Source organism: Lepidochelys olivacea (genome assembly GCF_965140295.1).
Source record: "Lepidochelys olivacea isolate rLepOli2 genome assembly, chromosome: 2".
In the NCBI taxonomy this organism is placed as follows: domain Eukaryota; kingdom Metazoa; phylum Chordata; order Testudines; family Cheloniidae; genus Lepidochelys; species Lepidochelys olivacea.
Window position 1 is genome coordinate 67,185,762 of NC_140412.1, and position 26,227 is coordinate 67,211,988.

Genomic DNA, 26,227 nt, shown 5'->3' on the forward strand with positions numbered 1-26,227 from the left:
TGAAACTTGACACCTATACTGACATCCACAGTAATGAATACTATGTGGGTGGGGCGGGGAGTGTTGTGCATATATTCTCCCCTTTCCTGAAAAGATTTATGCACATGCTTAACTTTATGCTTTTAGGTAATGCTGATCAGAAATTTTATGAATAAACTTAGCTTAGTAGAAAAATGCCAATTTGATAGAACTAGTGCTTAATGTCTGGAGGACTGAGGTAGGTTGTGGAGGGTCACAGATCTCAGATTTTTTTTTTTAAAGTTTTAGGAGGTCACTACAGGGTTAAAAGATTCTACTAGAGCTGCTGACCTACCCAGCCCCTGGGCTCTGCTCCACTGCCACATGGGCAGGTACTGCCCACTCATTGGCCCATCCATCATGTATATAGGGGTCTGTATCCCTGGGGGAGTAGAGCTGAGCCCAGGCTGTGAGCAGCAGGAACCAAGGGAGCAGTAGTTGTAACTTGGCTGGAAAACATTGCAAAGATTTTGGGTGAGCTAAACTTCATTAGACAGGAGAGCATTTTGTTAATTAGTCTAAGCGCTAGAATGTGTGTTAGGATTTTATTTTACATGTAACCATTTGTTTTCAATATTTTTACTTGCTACTTCTTAAATCTTTGTTTACTTTGTTAAATACATTTTTACTTGTTTTCACTATAAACATATCTATGTGCTGTTTGTTAAAGGGGGTGGTGATCTGAGGTAAAACTGACAAGCAGATGTGTACTGATTCTTTGTGAGCAGCAAATCTGTGATTTCTGTGAGTGTCCAGTGGACCAAGGGCTGGACACTCTAGGAGGACACTCTGAGGTCATGCGGCTTGGAGTGTGCCTAATGCTGATTGTAGAGAGTGGATCCTGCACAGTCCTAGAGGGGAGTGCTTCTGTTGTCAGTGGCCGGTGGAGTGGGGGAGCTGACCTGCGGTGGGCTTCCTCACACTAAGGGCAGGTGGTAGCAAGGTGCCTCACAACCCTAGGTACTGTCACACCCAGCCTCAGAGACTCCCCTAGCCCCACTGTCACTGCACCCCCATGAATGGAGAAAACCCCAAACCCACTGATTGTCACTTTACCCCAATTCCCAGAGAGCCCTCCAACCTCACAGAATATCACTGCACCCCATTCGCCCATTCCCAGAAAGACCTCCACCAATCTATCACTTCACCCATTAGCCCCAGAGAGATACCACTGAATATCACTGCACCCCTAGGCCCCTCTCCCTAGAGAGGCTCCCCAAAATTCACTGAATCTCACTGCAGCCTGAGCCCCCTATCACCAGGGAGACCTCAGCCACATTAAATTTCACTGCACCCTCCAGACCCACCATCTCCCAAACTTCCAGGATTGTATTTTATTTTAATAATTTGTATGAATCCCATTGCAACATTAAAAAAACAGTAACTATAAATAAGCATAAATAGCTTAATGAGCTACAATTGCATGCAAGTATGTAATATATGTATAAAAGAATTTGTGAATTGTCTGTACCAAGTGCATGAAAATTGACCTCAGAGGGGTTATGACAGACCCATACACACACTATTTTTAGACTGGGTACAGAAAAATGTTTCAATGAATTTATTACAGATTACATGAAACACAGGAAGGTTTCTGCGGAAAAGGACCTAGGGGTGACAGTGGACGAGAAGCTGGATATGAGTCAGCAGTGTGCCCTTGTTGCCAAGAAGGCCAATGGCATTTTGGGATGTATAAGTAGGGGCATAGCGAGCAGATCGAGGGACGTGATCGTCCCCCTCTATTCGACATTGGTGAGGCCTCATCTGGAGTACTGTGTCCAGTTTTGGGCCCCACACTACAAGAAGGATGTGGATAAATTGGAAAGAGTCCAGCAAAGGGCAACAAAAATGATTAGGGGTCTGGAACACATGACTTATGAGGAGAGGCTGAGGGAACTGGGATTGTTTAGTCTGCGGAAGAGAAGAATGAGGGGGGATTTGATAGCTGCTTTCAACTACCTGAGAGGTGGTTCCAGAGAGGATGGTTCTAGACTATTCTCAGTGGTGGAAGAGGACAGGACAAGGAGCAATGGTCTCAAGTTGCAGTGGGGGAGGTTTAGGTTGGATATTAGGAAAAACTTTTTCACTAGGAGGGTGGTGAAACACTGGAATGCGTTGCCTAGGGAGGTGGTGGAATCTCCTTCCTTAGAAGTTTTTAAGGTCAGGCTTGACAAAGCCCTGGCTGGGATGATTTAATTGGGGATGGGTCCTGCTTTTGAGCAGGGGGTTGGACTAGATGACCTCCTGAGGTCCCTTCCAACCCTGATATTCTATGATTCTATGATTCCACCTCTCTCCCTTCTAGCTCCAGGAAATGGAGAAGCACAGAGCTGGTGCTCTGCCTCTCTGTCTGCCCCTGTCTCCATGGGACAGAGCATCACAGTGCTCTGCCTTCCTACCTAGCTCTGGGAAACAGAGAAGCTCTGGCAAATAAAGAGACACGGTATCTGGCCACTCTCTCTCCCCACTAGGTTGAAGGGGTGGAGAGGCAGAGTATTCCGCCATCCTGCCTAGCTCTGGGTGATGGACTCCAAGAACTGGATGGTTGGTTGGGAGACAGAGCTCCCAAGCTCTCTGCACCTCTCTCCAGCAGCCAGATGGAAGGCACTTGTAAAACTGACAAGAGCCTTCCCTGAAGGCAGCTGGGAAGCAGAAAATTTTCATTTGCGGTCTCCTGAACTGAATTAGTCTTTAAAACCTTTTCTCAAACAAATTTTGTGTTTTTGATGTTTCTTCCTGCTTCAGGATGAAACTTTTTCTTAAAAACACATAGTATTTTGTGAAAGGGATTCCCTTTTTTCAGCCATTTGTACTTGTAAGTATGCCTTGACTGACTGGGACTACTCGTTAAGTGGGCACTATTGGAATACAAATAATAAACTGATTATGGGAGTATGGTCTAATGATTAGGGCCCTAGCCTGTGGCTTCAGAGAGGTGGGTTCAATTTCCCTGTACTGCTATGGACTTCCTAGATGACCTTGGGCAAGTCTCTTAGGTGTTCTGTGCCTCCATTTCCCATCTCTAAAAATGGGGATAACACAGGGATGTTGTGAAGCTAAATATAGTGAAGGTTGTGATGTGCTCAGACACTGTGGTGATGGGGGCTATTTGAACTAAAAATAGTTAGGGGTAAAAACACTTAGGAGTTTGGATGTTTGTCTACCTTATATGTTAATACTACATTTGCACTCTTTATTTTAATAAATCAGGAATTACCTTTTTAATTCAAAACATTTATGGTTATAAGAAAGATAAATTAAAGGTCAGTTAATGAACAAATATCCAAGTGAGTTAATTGGCAAGATAGGGCTACTTCTATTCTAACCCTTGGCTTTTTCAAAATCACCTTTCCTAAAAGATCCTAAGTTGTTGGGTCAAATACTTCCTGGGTGTAACTCCATGGCCATGGATTTACAATCCGTGATGAATCTGATCTAGGGCTTTCGATTAATCGCAGTTAACTCTCGTGATTAACTCAAAAAATTAATCATGATTAAAAAAATTTATTAAATATTTTGGGTGTTTTTCTACATTTTCATATATATTGTATTCTGTGTTGTAATTGAAATCAAAGTGTATATTATTTTTTATTATAAATATTTGCACTGTAAAAATGATAAAAGAAATAGTATTTTTCAATTCACCTCATACAAGTACTGTAGTGCAATCTCTTTGTTGTGAAAGTGCAACTTACAACTGTAGATTTTATTTTGTTACATAACTGCACTCAAAAACAACACAATGTAAAACTTCAGAGCCTACAAGTCCACTCAGTCCTACTTTTTGTTCAGCCTATCGCTAAGACAAACAAGTTTGGTTACATTTACAGGAGATAATGCTGCCTGCTTCTTATTTACAATGTCACAAGAAAGTGAGAACAAGGCATTTGCATGGCACTTTTGTAGCTGGCATTATAAGGTATTTACGTGCCAGATATGCGAAACATTCATATGCCCCTTCATGCTTCAGTCACTATTCCAGAGGACATGCTTCCATGCTGATGACACTCGTTAAAAAAATAATGCATTAATTAAATTTGTGACTGAACTCCTTGTGGGAGAACTGTATGTCTCCTGCTCTGTTTTACTCACATTCTGCCATATATTTCATATTATAGCAGTCTTGGATGATGACCCAGCACATGTTGTTCATTTTAAGAACACTTTCACTGCAGATTTCACAAAACACAAAGAAGGTACCAATGTGAGATTTCTAAAGATAGCTACAGCACTTGACCCAGGGTTTAAGAATCTGAAGCGCTTTACAAAATCTGAGAGGGCTGAGGTGTGGAGCATGCTTTCAGAAGTCTTAAAAGAGCAACACTCTGATGCAGAAAATACAGAACCCAAACAACCAAAAAAAGAATATCAACCTTCTGCTGGTGGCATCTGATTCAGGAAATGAAAATGAACATGCGGCAGTCTGCACTGCTTTGGATTGTTATCAAGCAGAACCCATCATCAGCATGGACGCATGTCCCCTGGAATGGTGGTTGAAGCATGAAGGGACATATGAATCTTTAGTGCATCTGGCACATAAATATCTTGCGACGCCAGCTACCACAATGCCATGAGAAGGCATTGTATATTGCTAATGCTTTCATATGCATTGGAAAAGAGTTCAGGACGGGCTGAAAGAGTGTGGAGTGAAAGATTCCTTTGCAGGTTGCGAGAGGCCGAAGGGGGAGGAAGGGAGAAAGGAGCGGGTTAACTTGACACTCCAGCTAGGTCCGAAGATAAGAAGCTGACTCCAGCCCAAGTTTACTGCACACAACAGATTCTCTGCTACCTGCCAAGAAAGACGGGAGCCTAGATTCCAACCCCGACCAGCCACGAGAAAGGAGAATTGCTGAACAGAACTGCAGGGGCTGCAAAAATGAGTGAGACTGCGAAGGTCAGCGAGTGGGAAAACAGTCTCGCATCCCTGAAGGTGTATATTAGGACAGCTGAGGAAGCCGCAGAAAGCCAGTGTGGACCGGTACAAAGAGCACAGGGGACAGAGGTACCTGAACGAAACGCCCCAGGGCTTAAAAATCCTCTCAAAAGCCAAAGCAGGTCGGAGATCAACAGCAGACCCTGGACGGCCTGTGCACAGGACTGAACTCTTGTCCACCTTTCCCCCTCTTCTTCTTACGTTACTCCCAGGCTTGGCCGGCCTTGGGTTGTGCGTGTGAGTATGAAAGCAGATGAGGGCTCAAACACTAATGCTTTCTTCCTTCCTTTGAGTGACGTGGGGAGAACCCAGCATTCACCTGTTATTTTATTAATAAAGCTTCAAACTTAATCACTTGGTGTGCTCCTTCATCTCCTCCCCTAAAGATCCTGTGGCCTCAGCCTGATCACCTGATGCCCCAGACAGATCCGTAACCTAAATCTGTCAGATTTCAGAGCAGCAGCGGTGTTAGTCTGTATCCTTGACAAGAAAAGGAAGACTTGTGGCACCTTAGAGACGAACAAATTTAAATCTGACGTACAGTCAGGTCCTCAGCCCCTGCCCGGCTGGGTGGCCCTGGGCGAATCCCGGCCCGGCTCTGCGGCTCGGTTATGGGGAGGGGGGCTAGTGACGATGCCCGGCTTTGGATCCGGCTCTGCATGACTGACAAGGGCTGCGAGTCCCGCTCGGGCCCGCCCACTGGGTAGCCACTGCCGGGCCTCGTTAATAACCAATAGCAGCAGCGGCCGCGGCTTGGTGGGAGTGTCCCCGCCCGGGGCCGGCAGCAGCACGGCTCTGGCACATCCCCCTGCAGCCGCCACCGCCAAGCGCCGTGTGGAGCGAGCCCGGCCCGGGCCTGGCCAGCGGGGTCCGCAGCCGCCCGCGCGGGCGCCCCGGGCAGTGAGCGGGAGGCCGGCCGGCCGGCCCGCCCGCCCCGCGCTCTCCGTGCCCCGGCGGGGCCTGCAGGCGGCCCCATGGCTTTCACCCGGAAGAGGCGGCAGGAGCAGCAGCTCTACTCCAAGGAGAGGTGGGGACTCCGCCGCGGGCTCGGCTGGGCCGGGCAGCCTGGCAGGGGCGGCCCCTCCCGGGCCGGGCAGCCTGGGGGCAGGCTTCGGCTTGGCCTCTTGCGGCAGGGGGGCCCACAGACACCCCTCCCCCCAGCAGAGAGGAAGGGCCAATTTGGGCAGCGCTGCCCCTGCCCTCCAAGAGGAGGGGGTCGGATTTGGGCAGCACTGACAGTTCCCGTTTCCTTTCACAGTGGGGGTGTCTCGTACGGGGCTGTGCATAGTGCAGACTCTGTCACACACACACACACTTATACCCACGGAGCAAGTGTTCTGGACGTATGGAAGCACAGGATAAAGATCTGTTTCAGAGCAGCAGCCCTGTTAGTCTGTATTGGCAAAAAGAACAGGAGGACTTGTGGCACCTTGGAGACTAACAAATTTATTTGAGCATAAGCTTTCGTGAGCAGTTCACGAGGTGCCACAAGTCCTCCTTTTCTTTTTGAAGATAAAGATCTGTTTATTGTTACATTTGGGGCATGGGGTTGGGAAGATGACATGAACACTACTCTGAGCACTTCTGGTTAATGGAGAAGACTAGAGTCACACACATTGGGTCAGGCCTAACTCTTCATTGATGCATTGTACTCTTCATCCTCGGCAAGGAAACCACAGAACGATGAGACAAACTGAATGGCTAATTGACCAATGGCTAATAGAAAAGGGGAGCTGGGGTGAAATTAGTAAAGCATTCTACATATACATTAAATACAAATGTCCATTGGATTACTTTTATATTATTGAATATTCTGTTTACTTATAATAAAAAATACCACTTTTATGCTACTCTGATGCTTTTGGGGTAGTGTTGGGCACTGCCATAGGAGAAGGGTGTGATTCTTAGGAATATACAGCCTTGAGGGGGAAAAATCTTGTTGGAGGAGGAGGAAAAGAACAATCCTTAAAGCTCTGATGGGGCAAAGAAGTTCTTAGAGGGAAAGAGGATAGGAAAGAAACACTAAATCTGTTCCACCAAATTTCTTGTTTTGTGGAAGAATGGTTTTCTTTTGTTTGAATGGAGAACTTGTAAAATGTAAAAAACATGATGAGATCGGGGTTGGAAAACTTAGTAGTGGCTGATAGAAAAGGTGAAGGACCCATTATCACCTGGGTTTATGGGCAAACTCATGTCTAATTCATTGTTCATTATTTGTGGATTGTCATCACTGCTTCTGAGACATTTTCTCAGCCATTGAAATCTGATTATTTTTCTCTCAAATTTAATCTCACAATTTTATTGCCTATTGTTTCTAATTTCAGCAATTCAAGAAATACTGATTTCCATCTTTACTAGTATTTATAACCCCTCCCAGTTTAATATCTGTGAATTTCATTTCAAGTGCTTGCTCCTTCCCAATCATTAGTCAAAATCAAAGTTCCCTTGAGCCAGTGGCTCATGGGGTTGACCTGGTTAAGTGACGTCAATTTCATAGCCAACAGTACACAAGGTAATGATGTGGCCAGTGTGTCCTGGTGCCTTTGAGTGCCCTAACCTGCTGGACCAGCTACACATTTTGCAGCTGGGTGAACTGGAGCTGGCCTTTCAGTGTGAAATCGAGTGAGACTTGAACCCACAACCTTCAGAATTGTGATCATGTGATTGTACCTGTAGATTCCTTTGTTTTGATACCCAAATAGATGCTCCCCCTTTAGTATATTGGTTTGTACCCTTTTTATGACAAAGAAGACATGAAAACATTTAAAGCAGGGGTAGTCAGTAGGCAGACCCCAGGCCAAATCCAGACTGCCAGATGCTTTTGAATGAATCCTTTTACTTACGTATTGTCATTATTGTTGTTTTTTAAATTATTTTTCTCTGGAGTCTGGACCTTGCCTATACATTGACCAAGCAATTTGGACCTTGACAAAAAATAATTGACTACCCTTCCTTTAAAGTGTTTTTCTGCTCCACATGTTTTTTTTTTTTTTTTTCAGTAATATAAAGTCTTGACACTCCTGTTTTTCTTAGATGCTTTTTCATCCCTTAATTGAAGGGCTAAGCTGTTGATTCTCTAACAGAGAGATTTTCTTCTATTTGCTTGCTGGGTATTTGTTAAAGGGACACAATTTTTGTCCAAATGCCTTTATCTACTAATGTGATCTTGGGTGTTGTAACTATATAACTGAAAGAGATTTGATTTTTTTCCCATTTTATTTACTTTGTGCATTTGACAGTTTGTGTATAGTCAGTTTTGCTGGCTTTTTGCACAGCAGCATAGAGAAATATTTAAGATATAAGATGGTAAAAGTAGAAAATTTGACTGAGAGGCTGGCATAGTACCTCAAACAACATTTAACTCTCTTCGTGAAACTGACTAGATTAATTAGTTAATTGTATCCTTTTAAATGACCCACAGAAAAAGTTTTAAATCTCAATAAAAATAATTCCCTTCTCACTTAGTATCTGATTTCATAAGTCTCCTACTCTCCAGTTATCTACAGTTTTCCAGAAAAACAGGACAAGACCAGAATTTCTTGTGGTACAAACTGAGCAAATAAAAAAGCAAGACTTCTTTGTATTTCTTAAAAAATGTCAAACACGAAAAAAGGGCACAAAACCCAGTGTCTCTTTTTTTCCTTTGCAGACCATCTTTAATAGGTTTAGAACAGAAATATCCCTTTCAGATGGGTAGACATCAATTCTTATTTCTCTGACACTTTTTTTCTCCCATTTGCTTTGTAAGAAAACTACTTGAGGGGCATGTATTGTGTCCCTTTTAATTGACTTGAATGAAAATCTTCTGTTTTGTAGCTGCTATTTTTGCTGTATGTTTGTTATTTGAAGGAAATAAAATTAGGTTTCTAAAAAGTACACTAATTTTAGTTACAAAATTTACAAGTAAAATGATATGGCTTTATTTCCTGTAAGATCATTGTAGTGTTTATGGATTGAGTTCTCTATGCTGTTGACTGTTAACGTGAACAGATGGGGGTGGGATTAACTCATTGGTCTGACACCTGGTACAGAGGAACTTATAAACAGATATCTAATGATCTACATCTTGCATGCTACACCGTTTCCTGTTTAGGAAGCTTATCTGTTTCTGCATTAGTGTTCTGTTTGTGTGTAAAATATGGCAGCATACAGGTTCTGCAGGTGGATCCTGAGCAAAACAATTGTTTGGCTTTTTTTCCCCCCTAAGCTAATAACCTTGTCATCCTCTTGGAGCAAAATATCCAAAAACTTACTGAGGGCTGTCATGCTCAAACATCTGTAAATGAGTGCCACTTCTTATTTATGGATACTTTGTTCAGTTAATAGTGTCTAAAATTTTATTATGAGTTTTAGTTTATGAATAACCTGGTGATTCCAGCCATTGCAGATGTTACTCACGTTCTGATGCTGCAAGCTGTTCTATATAGATAACTTCAGTAGGGCTCTGTGCAGGCACAGAGGTCCACCCATGTGGGGCACGTTGCAGAACTGAAGCTTAAAGCTGCACAAGTTGGAAATCCTACTTAAGGTTGCCTCCTCTCAAATAAGTATGTCTTTGAAAGTCTGAGAGTGAGCTAAAGGTGGAAATAGAACTTCTATTTATTTTGTCTTACTGAAGGCTTTAAAACTCTGTAGTTATCTAAAATCTTCTCTCAGTGAATATAATTGGGCTGATTTGGTAAGCAGACAGCTTAGAGACCCAGTGGGAAGGGAGAGTGGTGAAACTTCAAATTTTCAGGCATCTACTAATCAGATTGATATGAGATGAATTTCTCAGCAGGATCCAGGGAGTACCCTCTCTGCCTAGGCGCTGAGGATGGTAATGATAGAAATGGGCTTCTCACAAGCGATTGACCTTGGTAGCCTCGCTTTCATATCGGTCTCTTTTTAGTAGGTTTGACCAAGGGGTTCCTGAGGTACAGACTCTTAGGGGGAAAAAACAGCTTTTCTTAGTGACGACACACTCTAGTAACATTTTTTTTGTGCACAGATAGAGATGAAACCAGAGCGCCGATCATCTCATCAGGGTCTCAATTGCTTGAGGGTGCCTAGCACCCATCAGCCTTTTGCAGGAGCTCAAATGAAAGCGTTATTTCAAAAAGAGTTTGGTTCTCCATGTTTGTGCATGTGAAACAGTTCTTAGGCTCATGTGCCTATTTATGTAGCTAATGGATTTCAGATGTGCAGAGAGAGAGGCTAGCTATCTGGAAAACTATCTCCACATCACAAGACCTCAGGGTGTGTTATGGTTAAGGTTGCGAATCTGTCATGGAGGTCACGGATTCCATGACTTTCTGCGATATCCATGAAATTCTGCTGCTGCAGCGGATAGTGTGGCTGACCCCCAGGGCTGTCTGAGCAGGTGGCCACGGGGCCAGCCGCTCAGGTGGCCACGGGGCCAGCCGCTGCTGGAGTGGCCCCACAGCCAGCCGCACTGTCTGCTGCTGGAGCAGCCGCATCAGCCGCTGCTCGGTGGCCCCGGGCAGCTGGCCCTATGGACCGCCCAAGCAGTGGCCAGTGTCGCTGGTCCTGGGTGCTCCCCAGAGTAGCAGGTCCCATGACAGCTAAGATTTAGTCACATGTGTGTATAGTAAAAGTCATGGACAGGTTCGGCTGTGAATTTTTGTTTGTTGCCCATGACCTGTCAATGATTTTTTCTAAAAATACCCATGACTAAATCTTAGCTTTAGTTATGGTCACTGGATCTGAGCACCACCTCAGTCATTGTAGGTTTGAACCCAAACCAGGGCAGAATCTGAAGTGAAAAAAGCAGACACAATGCTCCAATCCGCCTCTGTCAAAAGTTGGTTCTTATTTTGGGGAAAAGTAATTTGAATACAGCAGAATATTCAAAAGGTGCTGAAACCATTTTTTGAAAAGAAAACAAACTACATAAGAAAATGCTTGCTGGTAGAGGAGATGATTGGGGTGGAAGAGCAGGTGGGACTAGGGGAGAGGAGTGGGGGATGGGAGGGGACAGATGGGGGAGTGGGAAGGAGGACATAGAGATGAGTGACGGGGGGATTGGGGAAGAATAGAGGCAAGTGCCTGCCAGCCCCACATTCCCCTCTCCTGTGCGTGCCATGATCAGGAGGCCCCCAGCCCATCTACAGGGCTGTGACCCCCCTACCGTGCCTCCCTCCCATTTGAACCAGCTTTTAGAGGGAGCTTGCCTATCTGAATGAGGAGGTCTAAGTCCCTCTCGCTGTGCTTTCATGTTAACTGCAGTCTGGGGGTTCCTGTCCTTTGGGAGTGTCTGAGCCCTGAGCCATGCCCTCGTGGTGTGCCAGGATCTGGGGGGACTCTGCCCATATATGGGGATGTGACGTCCCTTGGGATGTCCCACTCACTGCCCCACTCTGTGTTCCAGAATCTGGATGCTCCTGCCCATCTGTAGGGGTCTGATCCCACCGTGTGAGCTAGATTTGAGGGAGGGGACTTGCCTCTCTAGGAGTGTCTGGGACCTTCTCCTTACCCCCTCATGTGAACTGGGATCTGGGTTTTATTGTGTCTCTAAGGGGGCCTGAACCCATCTCCCTACCACCTCCTTCCATATAAATTAGGATCTGGGGAAGCCCTGCCAGTGGGTGGGGAATTTAGGACAGGTGTGCTCAGAGTGTTCATGGACAACACACTGGGGTGAGGAACTGAGGATGGGTATGTTTGATCCACCCCAGGACTGGAGAGTTTCTGAGATGTGGCAAGGGAACGCTCACCGACATGAATGGATCAGTTTGTGCATCATAGTGCTATTGTTTCAGGCTGTGTTACTCTCCATTGGGTGTTCTGTTTCAGCTGAGAACAAGGCCATGTCTTTACTACCACTTATGTCAGCAAAACGTATGTCACTCAAGGGTGTGGGGAAAAAAACCACCCTCCCGAGCGACTTAAGTTTCACCGGCATAAGTGGTAGTGTGGACAGGGCTGTGTCAGCAGGAGAGCTTCTCCTGCCAAGATAGCGACAGTCGCTCGTGGTGGTGGTTTTATTATGTCGATGGGAGAGCTTTCTCCTGTTGGCATAGGGCGGCTACACAAGCAATCTTACAGCAGCACCGCTACATGGGTACCGCGGTGCCACTGTAAGCTCTCTAGGGTAGATGTGGCCCAACTCATTGAGATGAATGGGCACTTAACACCTTTCCGAGCCCGCTATGCTCCCTCTAATTTCATAAGAATTTATAATGAAGCGTCAGCTCATCTGTAGCTATGGTTGGGATTCTTGCTTAAAGGCTGACTCTTTTGAGGGGGTAGCTACACTTGAAATACTGTAGCCGCACAGCTGTGCCACTGTAGTGCTTCAGGGTAAACATGACCTACACCGATGGGAGGGGTTCTTCTGTTGGCGTAGGTAATCCACCTCCCCAAGAGGCGGTAGCTATGTTGCAAGAGATGGAAGAATTCTTGGGGAATAGAGATCCTGGAGATGGTCTGCAATTCTCTGCCCAAGGCTTCTTGGAAGGGCTGCCTTGTTTCTTCCCCCATGGTCGGACACCTTGCCATGCCACTGGGCAATGACTTCCGGAGGCACCATTGCGGCACACAGGCTAGCAGCATACGGACCTGGTCTGCAGTCAGACGCATGCAGGAGCTGTTGCCTTGTAACTTCAGTTACTGTCAGGAGTGATATATCAGGTAAAATCACCACCAGCTGTGAAAGACTGAGCTAGTTTTCAGTGCAGTAGCCCTATCCATTTGTACTGATGCCACAGTGCAATCCCTTCCTATTATTCCAACTCACCCGCTTCTTCCCCGGGCCATACTCAGCATGACTAGGGCTGCCATCATGCTCTGAGTCCCAAGGGGAAGTGAGAATGTTGTGCTTGTAACTTGTGTGGATCAAGAGGAGTAAATGCAGACAGTAGTACCTCTGCCCATTGTTTCATTAGCAGCTGCAAATGTAGCATCACAGCAACCCCCACGGTTGACTGACTCCAAACTGATTCCTGACTGACTGATAGCAATCTGGCATTGCCAGCTTCCTCATGGTGATCACCACTTGCTTCTCCACTGTGAATGCAGCTCTCATTTTGGTGTTGCTGCGCCGGAGGGCTGTGGTGAGCTCCATCCATGGTTCCAGGAAAGTGTCCTTGCCCATCCGAAAGTTCTGCAGTCACTGCTCATCATCCCATACCTGTATAATGATGCGAGCCCACCACTCAGTGCTTGTTTCTTGGGCCCAGAACTGACGGTCCCCCATGTGCAGCTGCTCTGTGAATCCCAGCAGCAATTTGAATTGTTTCTTTCCATGGCACACAGCAAGGCAAACACCAAGGCATCTTCATCAGATTCGCAGCTCAGGAAATGCTGCAGGGTCAGATGTGTTCATAATGCTCAGCACAATACTGAAAAGCAGTGCAGGATCCATGCTTTCTGACAGAGATGGCGGGCATGCAAGTTACTGGGCCTGTTGAAAAGTGTGGTGAAACCTACATGGAATGATGGGATGGAGAAAACTGCATCATGGGATTCTGAACCTGCCCCCATGAGGTATTGCACACTCTTTCTAAAGTATATGGTGGCGAGTTGCAGAGTGGGCTACCCATGGTGCACTGCTCTCTTTGCTGATGCAAGAGTTGTTACTGTGGATGCGCTCTGCTGATACAAGGAGTGTAGTGTGGACATGCAATAGGGTTGCCAGTTTTGGTTGGATGTATTCCTGGAGAGTTTATCACATGACATAATCTTTAATTAAAGAGTAATCTTTGAATCCTGGAGGGTTGGCAATCTTACGGTGGTTTAATTACAGCAGCAGCTGTATGTTGCCATAATTTACTTCAATTTAACTTTGTAGTGTAAAAAAGCTCTTAGTATTAGGATGTTTGGCTGTTTTCCTCCATAGGTACAGTGGCTTGTGCCAACACTCTTTCCCCCTGCTCTCCCACAATGTTCAATCGATAGCTCAGTGGTTTGAGCATTGGCCTCCTAAACCCAGGGTTGTGAGTTCAATCCTTGAGGGGGCCATTCAGGGATCTGGGGCAAAAATTGGGGATCGGTCCTGCTTTGAGCAGGCGGTTGGACTAGATGATCTCCTGAGGTCCCTTCTAACCCTGATATTCTATGAAAGTGTAGATGATCTGTTGCTCAGGGTCAAGTACTCAAGCAGTTTTCTATACATGTGTCTTAGCATCTCCGCAGGCAAGATTTTTTTTTTTTTAAATTTCTTCTTCAGAAATTATATTCCACTTTGTCTCCACATTTATTTTTCTTGTATTTTAGTAAATTAATCCATTAATTTAATTGGCACAGTGTAAAAAACAGAGCTATGAAATGAAAGCTGTTCAAGCAAAACTATATAGGTTGTTCTTGGTTACTACAGAAAGTACCCTTATGTAGGCATTTTAAATTCAGCTGGTACTGTGATATGTACAGTATTAAAAAAGTGCTAAACACTTTCTACACCCACTGACATCAATGGGAGTTGAAATCACTCAGTACCTTACAGGTTCTAGTCCCTAAATCCAGATTATCTTTTATGAATATGTAATCTCTTATACAATAGCAAATGCTTTTCAAGCCTCCAGTTACTAGGTTCGTACCCCTCCATTTCCAAGCTGTATTTTAGGTTTCAGCACATCTCATGAAAGTAACTAATAGGCAGTCCCCCATCTCTGGTATGTGTTTTAAAAAACTAAAACAAACATGTATAAATAGCCGTGTATGTGTGTGTGGAGATAGACTTTAACAATCTCATTACACCATTTCAGAGAGAGATCCATGTGAGCCAATACACAATATTACAACGCTTCCTGTTTCACAATCCGTCTGACTAGGTTAATTTAATATCAGCTGAATTTGTTTCCATAAACTCACATCATCTTCTCTTTTAATTTACACATTGATACTGATGTGCATCCTAAAGGTTTTTTCCCCCACTATCAACAAATATTTTTACCTGAAGACGTGAGACCAGCTTGTGATCTTAGGTAGTCTCCAGAGTTTTACTGATGCCTTCTGATTGCCATGAACACTTTCTGGAGACTATTTCTGTGGATGTAACCCCTTTGCAGACAGTCTGCTTGCAGACACGGTGTATATTCAATTGAGTTTCCTTGCACTGGCTGCTTGCTGGTATCGTTATGTTGGAACTGGTAGGATAGTTGCTTCCACATCCAGAAAAAAATTATATTGAATAGCAGAGTTCCTGGAACCCCGACCAGGGGTATTTTATCTGCTACCCAAGATCCATAAACCTGGAAATCCTGGACGCCCCATCATCTCAGGCATTGGCACCTTGACAGCAGGATTGTCTGGCTATGTAGACTCCCTCCTCAGGCCCCATGCTACCAGCACTCCCAGCTATCTTCGAGACACCACTGACTTCCTGAGGAAACTACAATCCATCGGTGATCTTCCAGAAAACACCATCCTTGTCACTATGGATGTAGAAGCCCCCTACACCAACATTCCACACAAAGATAGACTACAAGCCATCAGAAACAGTATCCCTGATAATGTCAGGGCAAATCTGGCGGCTGAACTTTGTGACTTTGTCCTCACCCATAACTATTTCACATTTGGGGACAATGTATACCTTCAAATCAGCGGCACTGCTATGGGTACCCACATGGCCCCACGGTATGCCAACAGTTTTATGGCTGACTTAGAACAACGCTTCCTCAGCTCTCGTCCCCTAATGCCCCAACTCTACTTGTGCTACATTGATGACATCTTCATCATCTGGACCCATAGAAAATAAGCCCTTGAGGAATTCCACCATGATTTCAACAATTTCCATCCCACCATCAACCTCAGCCTGGACCAGTCCACACAAGAGATCCACTTCCTGGACACTACGGTGCTAATAAGCGATGGTCACATAAACACCACCCTATACCAGAAACCTACTGACCGCTATGCCTACCTACATGCCTCCAGCTTTCACCCAGACCACACCACACGATCCATTGTCTACAGCCAAGCTCTACAATACAACCGCATTTGCTCCAACCCCTCAGACAGAGACGAACACCTACAAGATCTCTATCAAGCATTCTTACAACTACAATACCCACCTGCTGAAGTGAAGAAACAGATCGACAGAGCCAGAAGAGTACCCAGAAGTTACCTACTAAAGGACAGGCCCAACAAAGAAAATAACAACTCCACTAGCCATCACCTTCAGCCCCCAACTAAAATCTCTCCATCGCATCATCAGGATCTACAACCTATCCTGAAGGATGACCCATTACTCTCTCAGATCTTGGGAGTCAGGCCAGTCCTTGCTTACAGACAGCCCCCCACCCTGAAGCAAATACTCTCTAGCAACCACACAACAGAACCACTAACCCAGGAACCTATCCTTGCAACAAAGCCCATTGCCAACTGTGTCCACATATCTATTCAGGGGACACCATCACAGGGCCTAATCACATCTCCCACACTATCAGAGGCTCGTTCACCTGCGCATCTACCAATGTGGTATATGCCATCATGTGCCAGCAATGCCCCTCTGCTATGTACATTGGCCAAACTGGACAATCTCTACATAAAAGAATCAATGGACACAAATCGGACGTCAAGAATTACAACGTTCAGAAACCAGTCGGAGAACACTTCAATCTCTTTGGTCACTCGATTACAGACCTAAAAGTGGCAATTCTTCAAAAACAGACTCCAGTGAGAGACTGTGGAATTGGAATTAATTTGCAAACTGGATCCAATTAACTTAGGCTTGAATAAAGACTGGGAGTGGATGTGTCATTACACAAAGTAAAACTATTTCCCCATGTTTCTCCTCCTTCCCCCCCCCCCAACTGTTCCTCAGAGGTTCTTGTCAACTGCTGGAAATGGCCCACCTTGTTTATCACTACACAAGGTTTCCCCTCCCCCCCACTCTCCTGCTGGTAATAGCTCACCTTACCTGATCGCTCTCCTTACAGTGTGTATGGTAACACCCATTGTTTCATGTTCTCTGTGTATAGAAATCTCCCCACTGTATTTTCCACTGAATGCGTCTGATGAAGTGAGCTGTAGCTCACGAAAGCTTATGTTCAAATAAATTTGTTAGTCTCTAAGGTGCCACAAGTCCTCCTTTTCTTTTAGCAGAGTTTGAGTTGGCACACTGTGTTGATAATGTCAAAAAGGGGAAACTGTACTTCTGTGGTATTCTCTTGTGATTTCCATATTAAAATGAATTTCTCTTTACTCTGGCCTTCTACTGCTATAATACAAATAATAAATAATTATCTTAATAATTTTTCACATTGGTCTCAGAAACAGTAGATGGTAATCCTATGTATTCTAGGTGTCCTGCTCTCTTTTAAAATACATCCCCAAGGCCCCAAAAGTTGGCAGGGTGGCTCAGATAGATATGGTACCAGAAGTTCCTTTTAGCTGACTTGATTTTAAATGCTCCAGTCCAATATATGAAGCCCTTCCCCCTTCCTAGGCTTCATAGCCTGAGCTCCAGCTTGAGCCGCAACTTCAAAGCAATGTCTCTACAGCTATGTTTAGAGTGCTAGTGTGAACCCTGCTAACTCGAGTCTCTTGACCTGCTTTAGGAGGCTCACTCCTACTAGTAGCTCCAAAACATTGTGGAGAGATACTCTTTGAGCTCTTTTGAAAGCTTCCCCCTTTTGTTTAACTCCTTAAAGATGTCCTTTTCCTTTGTCTTCTGTTTTAAGGGTATTGTTGCCTTTAAAAGCAGTCTACTATTTTTCATTCCAATCCCACACTTAAGATAAAATATTTAATGATCCTCAAAGAAGTAATAATTTATGAGATACTCATTGTATGATGTGTTCCTATCAATGTATTTCTGAGCAATTAAACTGCATAGTGGTCCTACAACTTGTGGCCATATCGATGAAAAGTGTGTCTTGACTTACAGAGAGGCAACATAATTTGATTATATTACATACCCCTGAGGGAATTTTGCACCACTGCGCAATACAGAATTTTGCAGAAATTAACGTGCCTGCAGAATTTCCTTTTTCCCTCCACAGAAATGTGATGCAGAGATGTTGGCCGCCACTAGGGGCCACTGGACCCAGCAAAGCCCAGCTCACATATAGTTAAGGCCAGGGGGAGGAGAAAGGGGAGGGAACTTGAGGGTTCCCAGCAGCTGCAGTTCCAGCATGCTCTCAAGGAAGGAGAGGGTGGTGCCATGCAGGAAACTCTCTGCAAGCATGGGACCCTGCATCAGCTGTTTCTCCCTCTGGATCCCTGGGCTCTGGAGGAGTACAGGGTTTGAGCATCTGGGCTGGGGTGACCTGCAGCTGGTCTCTTGCGGGGAGGAAGCATGAGTGTCTAGGCTGGGGGGGGCGGAGGCAGCTGGCCTCTGGGGAGTAGGGGATGTGAGTGTCTGGGCTGGGTGGGGGGCCTCTGGTGGAGATGGGCTGAGAGTGTCTGTCCCTCCGGACACTCTCAGAGAAACAGGAACTGGGCTGTCATAGGGGTTACTTTAAATCTCTACTCCTGGAAGAATTTTTGTCTGTCTGTATTATTACAGATCTATTTGCTGACAGGTATTTTGGAATAAATTACCAAAATAATTGAAAGTGGCATGATTATATAGTTTTATTTTGACAAATACAATTTGCAGAATTTTAAAGTATTGTGTGCAGAATTTTTAATTTTTTGGTGCAGAATTCCCTAAGGAGTATATTACACAAGTGCTTCCTATGATCAACTTAAAGTGATGTTTCAGTATGGGTCGCTTGAGGTTTGAGCCCAACAACGTTGAAGTCAAAGGTGGTATTTCCATTGGCTTCAATGTGCTTTGAATCAGCTGGTTATGTGTATAGTGCTGAGTTATTTAATATAATTGTTAACAGTTAGTGTTAATTAATTAAGTGTCTTACACATGGCAAATTTCTGATAGCAATAGTCGATTTACACACTTCCAGAAAACTGACCACTTTTTGGTGTGAAGAAAAATCTTAGTCATCCACAGTTCTCTCTAATTTCACAAAGACCCTACAGGTTAGGGCCAGACACTAGTTTTCACTCATACCAAATAATGGAACTGAGAAGGGCTGAAACAAATTTGCCTGAAAGTGTGTGTGGGGGGGAACATCGCCCTTTTATTTCTAATACAGAAAGCAGGGCCTTTCAGAAGGATTCATTGTTGTGGTTATTCACAGATTACCCAAACAATCTTGACAGTGCAGTTTTTAAAAATGTTTATTATTATAATTTAAAAGATTATGCATATACATAATGCTTTCCTTGTAATGCTTACAAGAACATGTACATCTAAGTGATGGTGGCATAGATAATATCAAATGATTCAAGGCTATATTGTGGAGAGAAGCCTTACTTATTTTGAAATAATTGTTTGCTTCCTGTTTCCTTTCAAACTGCTGTGAGGTCAGCTTCTGTGAACAGTGCTTGGTGATACTTGTTCCCTGGTTTACCTTGATCAGGTTGAGCTATACTGGTCTTTGTGGTCCTGCTGGGTTCATCCAGGCAATCAGGATTGCTTTTTTGACCAGAATAGTAACAGAGCATAAAAGATTTCTTCTATGGAGTTTTAACACTTCAGAAATGCCTGAAACACAATTGTGGTATTTTTTATGAAAACCAGTTTCCAACATGTCTTTAATTGTTACTCCTGCCCATTTGACAGTATATTTTAATAAGAACAATGCAGAGTCTGATCTCTGCATGAAGAACAAAGTTTCTTTAAAAAAAATAAATTCCTCTTGTTGTTTTTATTTGTAGGTTTTCGCTGCTCCTTCTTAATCTGGAGGAATATTACTTTGAACAGCATACAGCTAATCATATTATAAACAAAGACTGCAGAGATGAAAGGTAGAAAGCCATTTGTGTTTTGAAAATTATACTGGAGTCATTCAGCTATTGGATCTCAATTTAGTTATGCAAATCTTTTTTTTTCTTTTTTCCTTTCTCTTTTTAGGAAAATCAGAGGTTCACTAAAAATCTGCTCAAAATCAATTATTTTTGAACCAGATGAGCAAATCCAGCCCATTATTAAGGTAAATTGTCCAGTCTGATCATTTGGTAGTAACTTAATTTCTTTTTAAAATGTATGTTTAAAGAAATATGTATTTCTATAACTTCCTGCAGATCCCATTGCGAGACTGTATTAACATAGAAGCAGCAGAAGATAATGAAGAAAATAACCCTTTCACATGGTATGTGGATTTAAGATGTTTAGATACTTCTATTTTTGTTTTTAATAAGTTGAATACTTGTATTTCAAGTACCTTATCTGCATTATAGGTATACACCTGGAGTGATTTCTGTTGTATCCAATCAGGTAAGAAATACATATAACAAATTTGTGGCTCATAAGTAAGAAAAGTTTTTTTTCTACGGTTCCTTTAAGTATTTTCAAAAAACAATATTGGACACAGTGAACTAGAAAACAATATGCCACATTACCTTTCTTAACATCTTTCATAAATAAGTAAATACAGAAAAACACAAATGTTCAAATCAAACTGAGTTGAGGTTATCTCTTGAATAGATGGTAAGTCAGATACGATAAATTTACCTCCATGCTCAATTGCAAATTGCCTAATAAAGATAGTATTTTCAGAAATGAATGGATACAGGAGGATCACTTTTATCATTAAAAACCAAGGGAGGTGTATTCCAGCTTTGATACTTCTTGTTTTGGTCTTTCTGCATGTCTTTCAGTTTTTCTGACTCTCTACTCTCACCATGGCTTATATTTGTCTTTTGAAAGATTCAAGTGGAAAACTCTGTTCAAAGATTGGACGCTGTTCTGCGTGTGCATTAAATTTTTCGGTAACTGGTCATGAAGTATGGAAGTAATGTTAGAGCATGGAGTGTCTTGGGTGTGATTAATTCAGATTTGTAAATAATGTTCAATACTCTATGCTTCATTTTTAAAGTGGAGCGGAGATAAAAATTTCAAAATTAGAAAGACTTCAACAAAAAATGGACATGCTTTTCATGAAATCTTTTGAGAAAAAATTCACCCCATTTTTCATGTTGGTCCACTGGTAGATTTCACACTTGTAATCTTGTTTTTGCTCTAATAAAGAACAAATTGCTGCAGTCCAAAATTAATTTGGGCAGGTTACTAGATTGTCTACATGGGAAAGTTTTACTAGTTATGCTGATGTAGTTATACCCAGTATAGTTAGTTATGCTCTTTTCAGTGTAGAGCTTCTGTAAAAATGACATTCTGGGGTTGTGGGTCCATAGCAACAACTTCTATATAAAATGTCCTCTGTTTACAAATATAAAGATGCCTTTCTAACAACCAGTCCTGCAAACTCAGTCAGGTCCCTCAAAGTGGAGCTATGTTCTTTTCCTTTTCGTCCCCACGCTCCCCGGTTAAAGTTGTGAAGAACAAAACACGTTAGCCTAATCTGTGGTCCAAGGAGGATTCCTCTTACAGTATCTCAAAAACATTTTATAATGGAAAGTGTTTGGCAAACTAAATATGGGGTAGTTAGACGCTACCATCTCCTCCCTATAATCAGGGTGCTGGAACAATTTTTGTGAGGGGGTGCTGATGATGGAAACCAGGTCTTTGGTGTTTGTTATTACTACTTCAAGCCAAAGGATGCAGGAGTACTCTTAGTTCCAGAACCACTGCCTATAACACTGGTAACGTATTGAAATCCTTGGATGAAAGCTGTGATATAAAAGTATTTTATATAAAAGAGAGGGAATTTAAAGTGTATAAAATGTATATAATTGACATTTTCTGATTTATGTCACTCTGTGCAGAGAAACCTTTATTAGTATATAAGAATTAGACATTATTACATCCATTTTGTAATACGTTGTAGTTATATTGAATTATAATGGAACATTTGTACAGTATAATCGCAGTCAGGATTACTTTCTCTGTAAACTCAAAATTCATTGCCAGTGCATGACTGAATAAGAAGCTTTTTGTTTTGACTGCAAATAATAGGCAACTGAAAAGGTATTTAATGCCATAATATCTGCGAAATAAAACCTGTAATGTGAAGGTCATTGGAGGTTATCAAAACAGTATTAAAAAACTGTAACTTCTGCTTTTGTTATCTCTGAGGAATAACAAGATGCATTAATAATATATGTTAAAACCTGAAAGAGCCTTTTCTGTTATACTTGTTTGGTAATACAGATGCTTTCAACCTTCATGTTCTATTTGGTAATTTAAATTTGGGATACCTATTTGAGAGTTCTCCAAACTGTAAAATATTCATTTAACATGCAGTAATACAAGCTAACTGCAGTGTAAGCAAACTTTAGGATTAGGCCCCAATCCTGAAATGTGGGCAGACCTCTGCGCCTGCACGGAGCTTGTTGCTAGGTCAGGGCTTTCATAGCCATAGTTTGATTATTACGGAGCACCTAGGAGCTCTAGTCATGGACCAGTACCCCATTGTGTTAGATGTTGTACAAAGACAGAACAAAAAGACAGTCCCTGTCCCAAAGAGATGTCTACAGAGCTAGATGGGGGAGTACAAGGAAACAGTGAATCAATATTGGTCAGCACAATCGGCAGTGCTCTCAACACACCAGCACCCACTGTCAAGTTTTTTGTAGGCATTGCTGAAAAGGAGAGTTTTTAAGGAGGATAGTGAGGTAGCTTTTGGGATGTGTACATGGAACTACTCCCAAGCATGAAGGGCAGCATGAGAGAAAGCATAAAGGTACTTTTTTTGAACATTTATCAGGTGGCCAGTTGGAGGTGACATCTTTTCAATGGACTGTTCTGGCCTTGAAATCTATGAATCTTAAGAGTGAATGAGAGAGAGGCCATGCAGGGCCTTGAAAGTGAAGATGGTTTGGAATAGTAGTTTGATTTAAACATTAAAACTAATTCAAAGAACAACATTAGAAATGTTAAATGCAAAAAAATTTCTAGGAAAGGTCTGTGTATCAAACAGCCTTCCAATAAATATAGTTAGACTTCAGTGCTCTTTCTGTACATTGCATTTAATCCTCTAAATGTTGTGGAGTCTTTTAGAGAATAGATAAAAATGCACTAAATCAAAAAAGATGTTTAAGAAATTAAGCTTCTTGGCTGAATTGAACACTTGTGCCTTTTGTAGGTGGTGGTCATATTGCTGAAAAGTGATAGCTCTCGCTAGCAGAAGTCACTCAAAGCAAAAGAGTGCAATCCTGCTTCTATCTTGCTTAATAGTAATTTACTGTCTTTAAAATCAGAAAGTGCTTACAACTTTTTAAACCTGTTCTTACATCAGTTTTAGTGTGTATACACACACACACATTATGAATGCCTTTGTTCAGCAGTATCACCAGTGAACCTGCCATGCTAATGGCAACGTAAATTCTGGGTACAGCTAATTGAGTGAAAGGCATCATAACATAATTTAGTTAAAAACATTTAATGTAACTGACCTTCTTATTAATATTTGTTTCTATCTTTGGTCTTTTTACATAACATAACAAAACAGTGATGTTGACAAGTTGTTTTAACAGTCATAAATCTTTAACTTTTTGAATCTCAACATCTACCGTCACTAAATAATTATTGTCTGATCCCTTCATACTTTCCTGCAACTGTGAAAATTTAAGCGATAAAAAGCTTAAAAATAAACATTGATATTATCCATCAAAATTATATAAAAACAATTGAATTCTGCCAAGCCTAATTATATAGGATTAGAAAACAAAGCAAAAGCTGCGAAGTTTAAGAATGGATACAAGTCCTCATGCTTTAGGGCATAAGCCAACTTCTAAATGAAGAGTTTTATGAATGATGTTTTATGAATTTCTAAATGAAGAAATTTTCCTTACAAAAAGGTAGTTCCATAATTGTCCACGTTTTGGTTTCTTGCACCTTACTCTGAAGCATCTGGTACTGGCCACTTTTGGCAACAGGATACCAGATAGAAATTGCCAGGAATGGCCCATGTTCCGACCCCTTTGTCACTGTCACTCTCACTCCCCTCTCGTTTCCACCCCAAGTTAATAGAAGATCTCTCCTCCCTGCGCAGACCTCCACATACACCTCATGAGCGCACACACTTTATCCACACATTATCACCAAACAGTGTAATTCATAGAGAGTTTATTGTCCAAGTGTATTCTGGCTAAATGATCTTTTATCCTTTTTCAGGCTTTTCTCATTAAAGAACAAAACATTATTGCACCCTATAAAACTGAAAGAGTAAGTAGACATTTTTCATTATTTTTAACAATCTAAGGATTTTATATGAACTATGCTCTTGTTCCTGAAAGAGCAAGATTATTTATTTAATTGCCATCTGAGGTTTATGGGAACAAGTGCAAAGTACTCATAATAAGTACTTCTGTGTACTGTATAATAAACGGTGTCTGGGTATTTGTCTTAATGTATGCATGATGTGTCTTTAAAGGTCTAAGGCTGCCATGACTTGGTATTGAAACAAACTTTGAATGCATATAAAAGCTTTTCAATTGCTAGGTTAAATTAGATCAAGGAAAGGCAAATGGAAGAAAATGCAGTGTAAAGAAACAAACTTTTATAAAGTTGCTGTGAAAGAACATAAGCGCTCAAATACCAACAAACTTCGTTCTTACCCAAAAGTTACTGGAAAAGAGTGAACAGGCACAAGAATTGTTTAAATTGCTCAAGATGTTCTGTCTTCCTTAAATAAGGGCAAGATTTCAAGAATAACACAGCCCACAAATTCCTATTTCTATAATGAACAGCAACATGTCTTGGAAATGCTCTCTTGCTCCCTTCACAACTTTTTTAGGTTTTCTATGTACTCTTTATTAACTAGATCTCTATTCATAAAACATAAGCACTCTTGAAAGTTAGGGGGAAACAGTGAAAACCTTGTTGCACTGCTTTTCCCCTGATTCACCAGCAGTATGTTGGCAGTACAGAAAATAAAACCTTATTGACAGGAAAAGGTCCTTGTGACAGGATGCTGGGCTAGGACTGTTGAACCAGGCCTCTGTCACGCCAGCTCCAATTAAGGGAGGTAGATTGGAGCTGCCTAGAGAAACCTGCACCTGATTGGCAAAGGGGAAACATCTGCCAGCCCAATTAGCCTGGGGCTGCATAAAAGCCTCAGAGGAAGGAAGCCAAAGTGGGGCAGACAGAAAGGGGGGAAACCAGAGAGTGGAAGGAGAGGGGTAGCTCGCTCCCCCCAGTTGCAAAGATTGAGAAGCCCTTAAGGCTGAAACCTCCAAGCTTTAGATGGTGAGAAGGTGGTGGGATTACACACTGTAAATAAACTGCACCGATGATTGCTGAGCCAGAAGGTCTCTGCTTGGTTTTTGGAACAGAGCAGAGGCAGATGCAAAGGAGGCCCTGCTACACCCTGTTACAGTCCTGGACAACAACAAACCCAGCTGGATTGAGCTTGACGGGAAGAGATTGAGTCCTTGCTCCAGAGTTCAAATTTACTGGAGGCTGGCTAATTGAGAGGAACTTTTTCAGTCCAGTTCGTGACCAGTTCAGTCCAGTTTGTGTCAGTTATTTTTAGGTACTGGAGATGATTTATTTATGTGAGTGGTAGGGAATCATAACTAACACCATAAAGGGATGAAGCTGTATTGCTGCATGTTAAAACAAGAAACCTAGTGTTTCTTCCATAGCTTCAAGGGCTCACTTGTTCTGCTGTTACCAAACCGATCTTCCCCCTGAATGATTACTAATTCCAGACACTCATATGAGTACTTTGCTCTGGTACTAAGTTTAGGTGTGTGTGTTTTGAAACTCCACTCGTCCTATCCTACCTAACACCTATGCAGTAACACTCTCCAACAAATCAGAATATCCTGAGTTGTGGTTTTTATCTTTCCATGTGACTGGGGAGATGGACTTTTTCTGAGATACCTTTTGCCTATGATGGCTATAAATAACCCACGACACTATTCTCTAGCATTCGTGTTGGTCTGGCAGCTTCCACCTTTTCATATTTTCTGTATGTGTATATATATCCTCTTACTATATGTTCCATTCTATGCATCTGATGAAGTGGGCTGTAGCCCACAAAAGCTTATGCTCAAATAAATTAGTTAGTCTCTAAGGTGCCACAAGTACTCTTGATCTCCCAGAGTCACTCCTAGTCATTGAAGGAAAGGTGCAATTCCCGAAATGTGCTATAAGGGTCGTCCTATCAGGCTAGGACCAGAAATACTTTGTTGTTCAACCCTCTTTCTCTTCACTCCAACCCCAAGTTCTTTGAGACTTCCTATTTTCTTCACTATCATATCAAACATTTTATTTTTATTTCCTTAGTTGGATTGCTCTCTACCGTCTGTGAACTGGGACTGTAAAACTGAGTTGAACATAATCCAGATCTCACTAGTTCTTTGAGCCTGAAAAGCAGCTCTTTTGCAAAATAAATCTTTCATTGCATCTACCTGTATCCCAGT

General features: G+C 42.6%; 1 protein-coding gene across 5 annotated transcripts in view; it reads left to right on the plus strand.

Annotated features, from left to right (window-relative positions):
- Nucleotides 1-5,734: 5,734 nt before the first annotated feature.
- The window catches only part of NSMAF (neutral sphingomyelinase activation associated factor), a 57,095-nt gene continuing 36,602 nt past the window's right edge, over nt 5,735-26,227 (plus strand). Inside the window, exons 1-6 of one of the 5 annotated variants that reach the window (XM_084621536.1) lie at nt 5,735-5,978; nt 19,616-19,705; nt 19,812-19,890; nt 19,982-20,049; nt 20,138-20,174; nt 23,973-24,023. In XM_084621536.1, coding sequence (XP_084477662.1) covers nt 5,926-5,978; nt 19,616-19,705; nt 19,812-19,890; nt 19,982-20,049; nt 20,138-20,174; nt 23,973-24,023 — 378 coding nt within the window. In that variant the 5' untranslated portion in view covers nt 5,735-5,925. Of the gene's footprint in view, nt 5,979-19,615; nt 19,706-19,811; nt 19,891-19,981; nt 20,050-20,137; nt 20,175-23,972; nt 24,024-26,227 lie in introns of those variants that run through there. The other 4 variants (XM_084621535.1, XM_084621533.1, XM_084621532.1 and 1 more) reach the window with 4 other exon arrangements.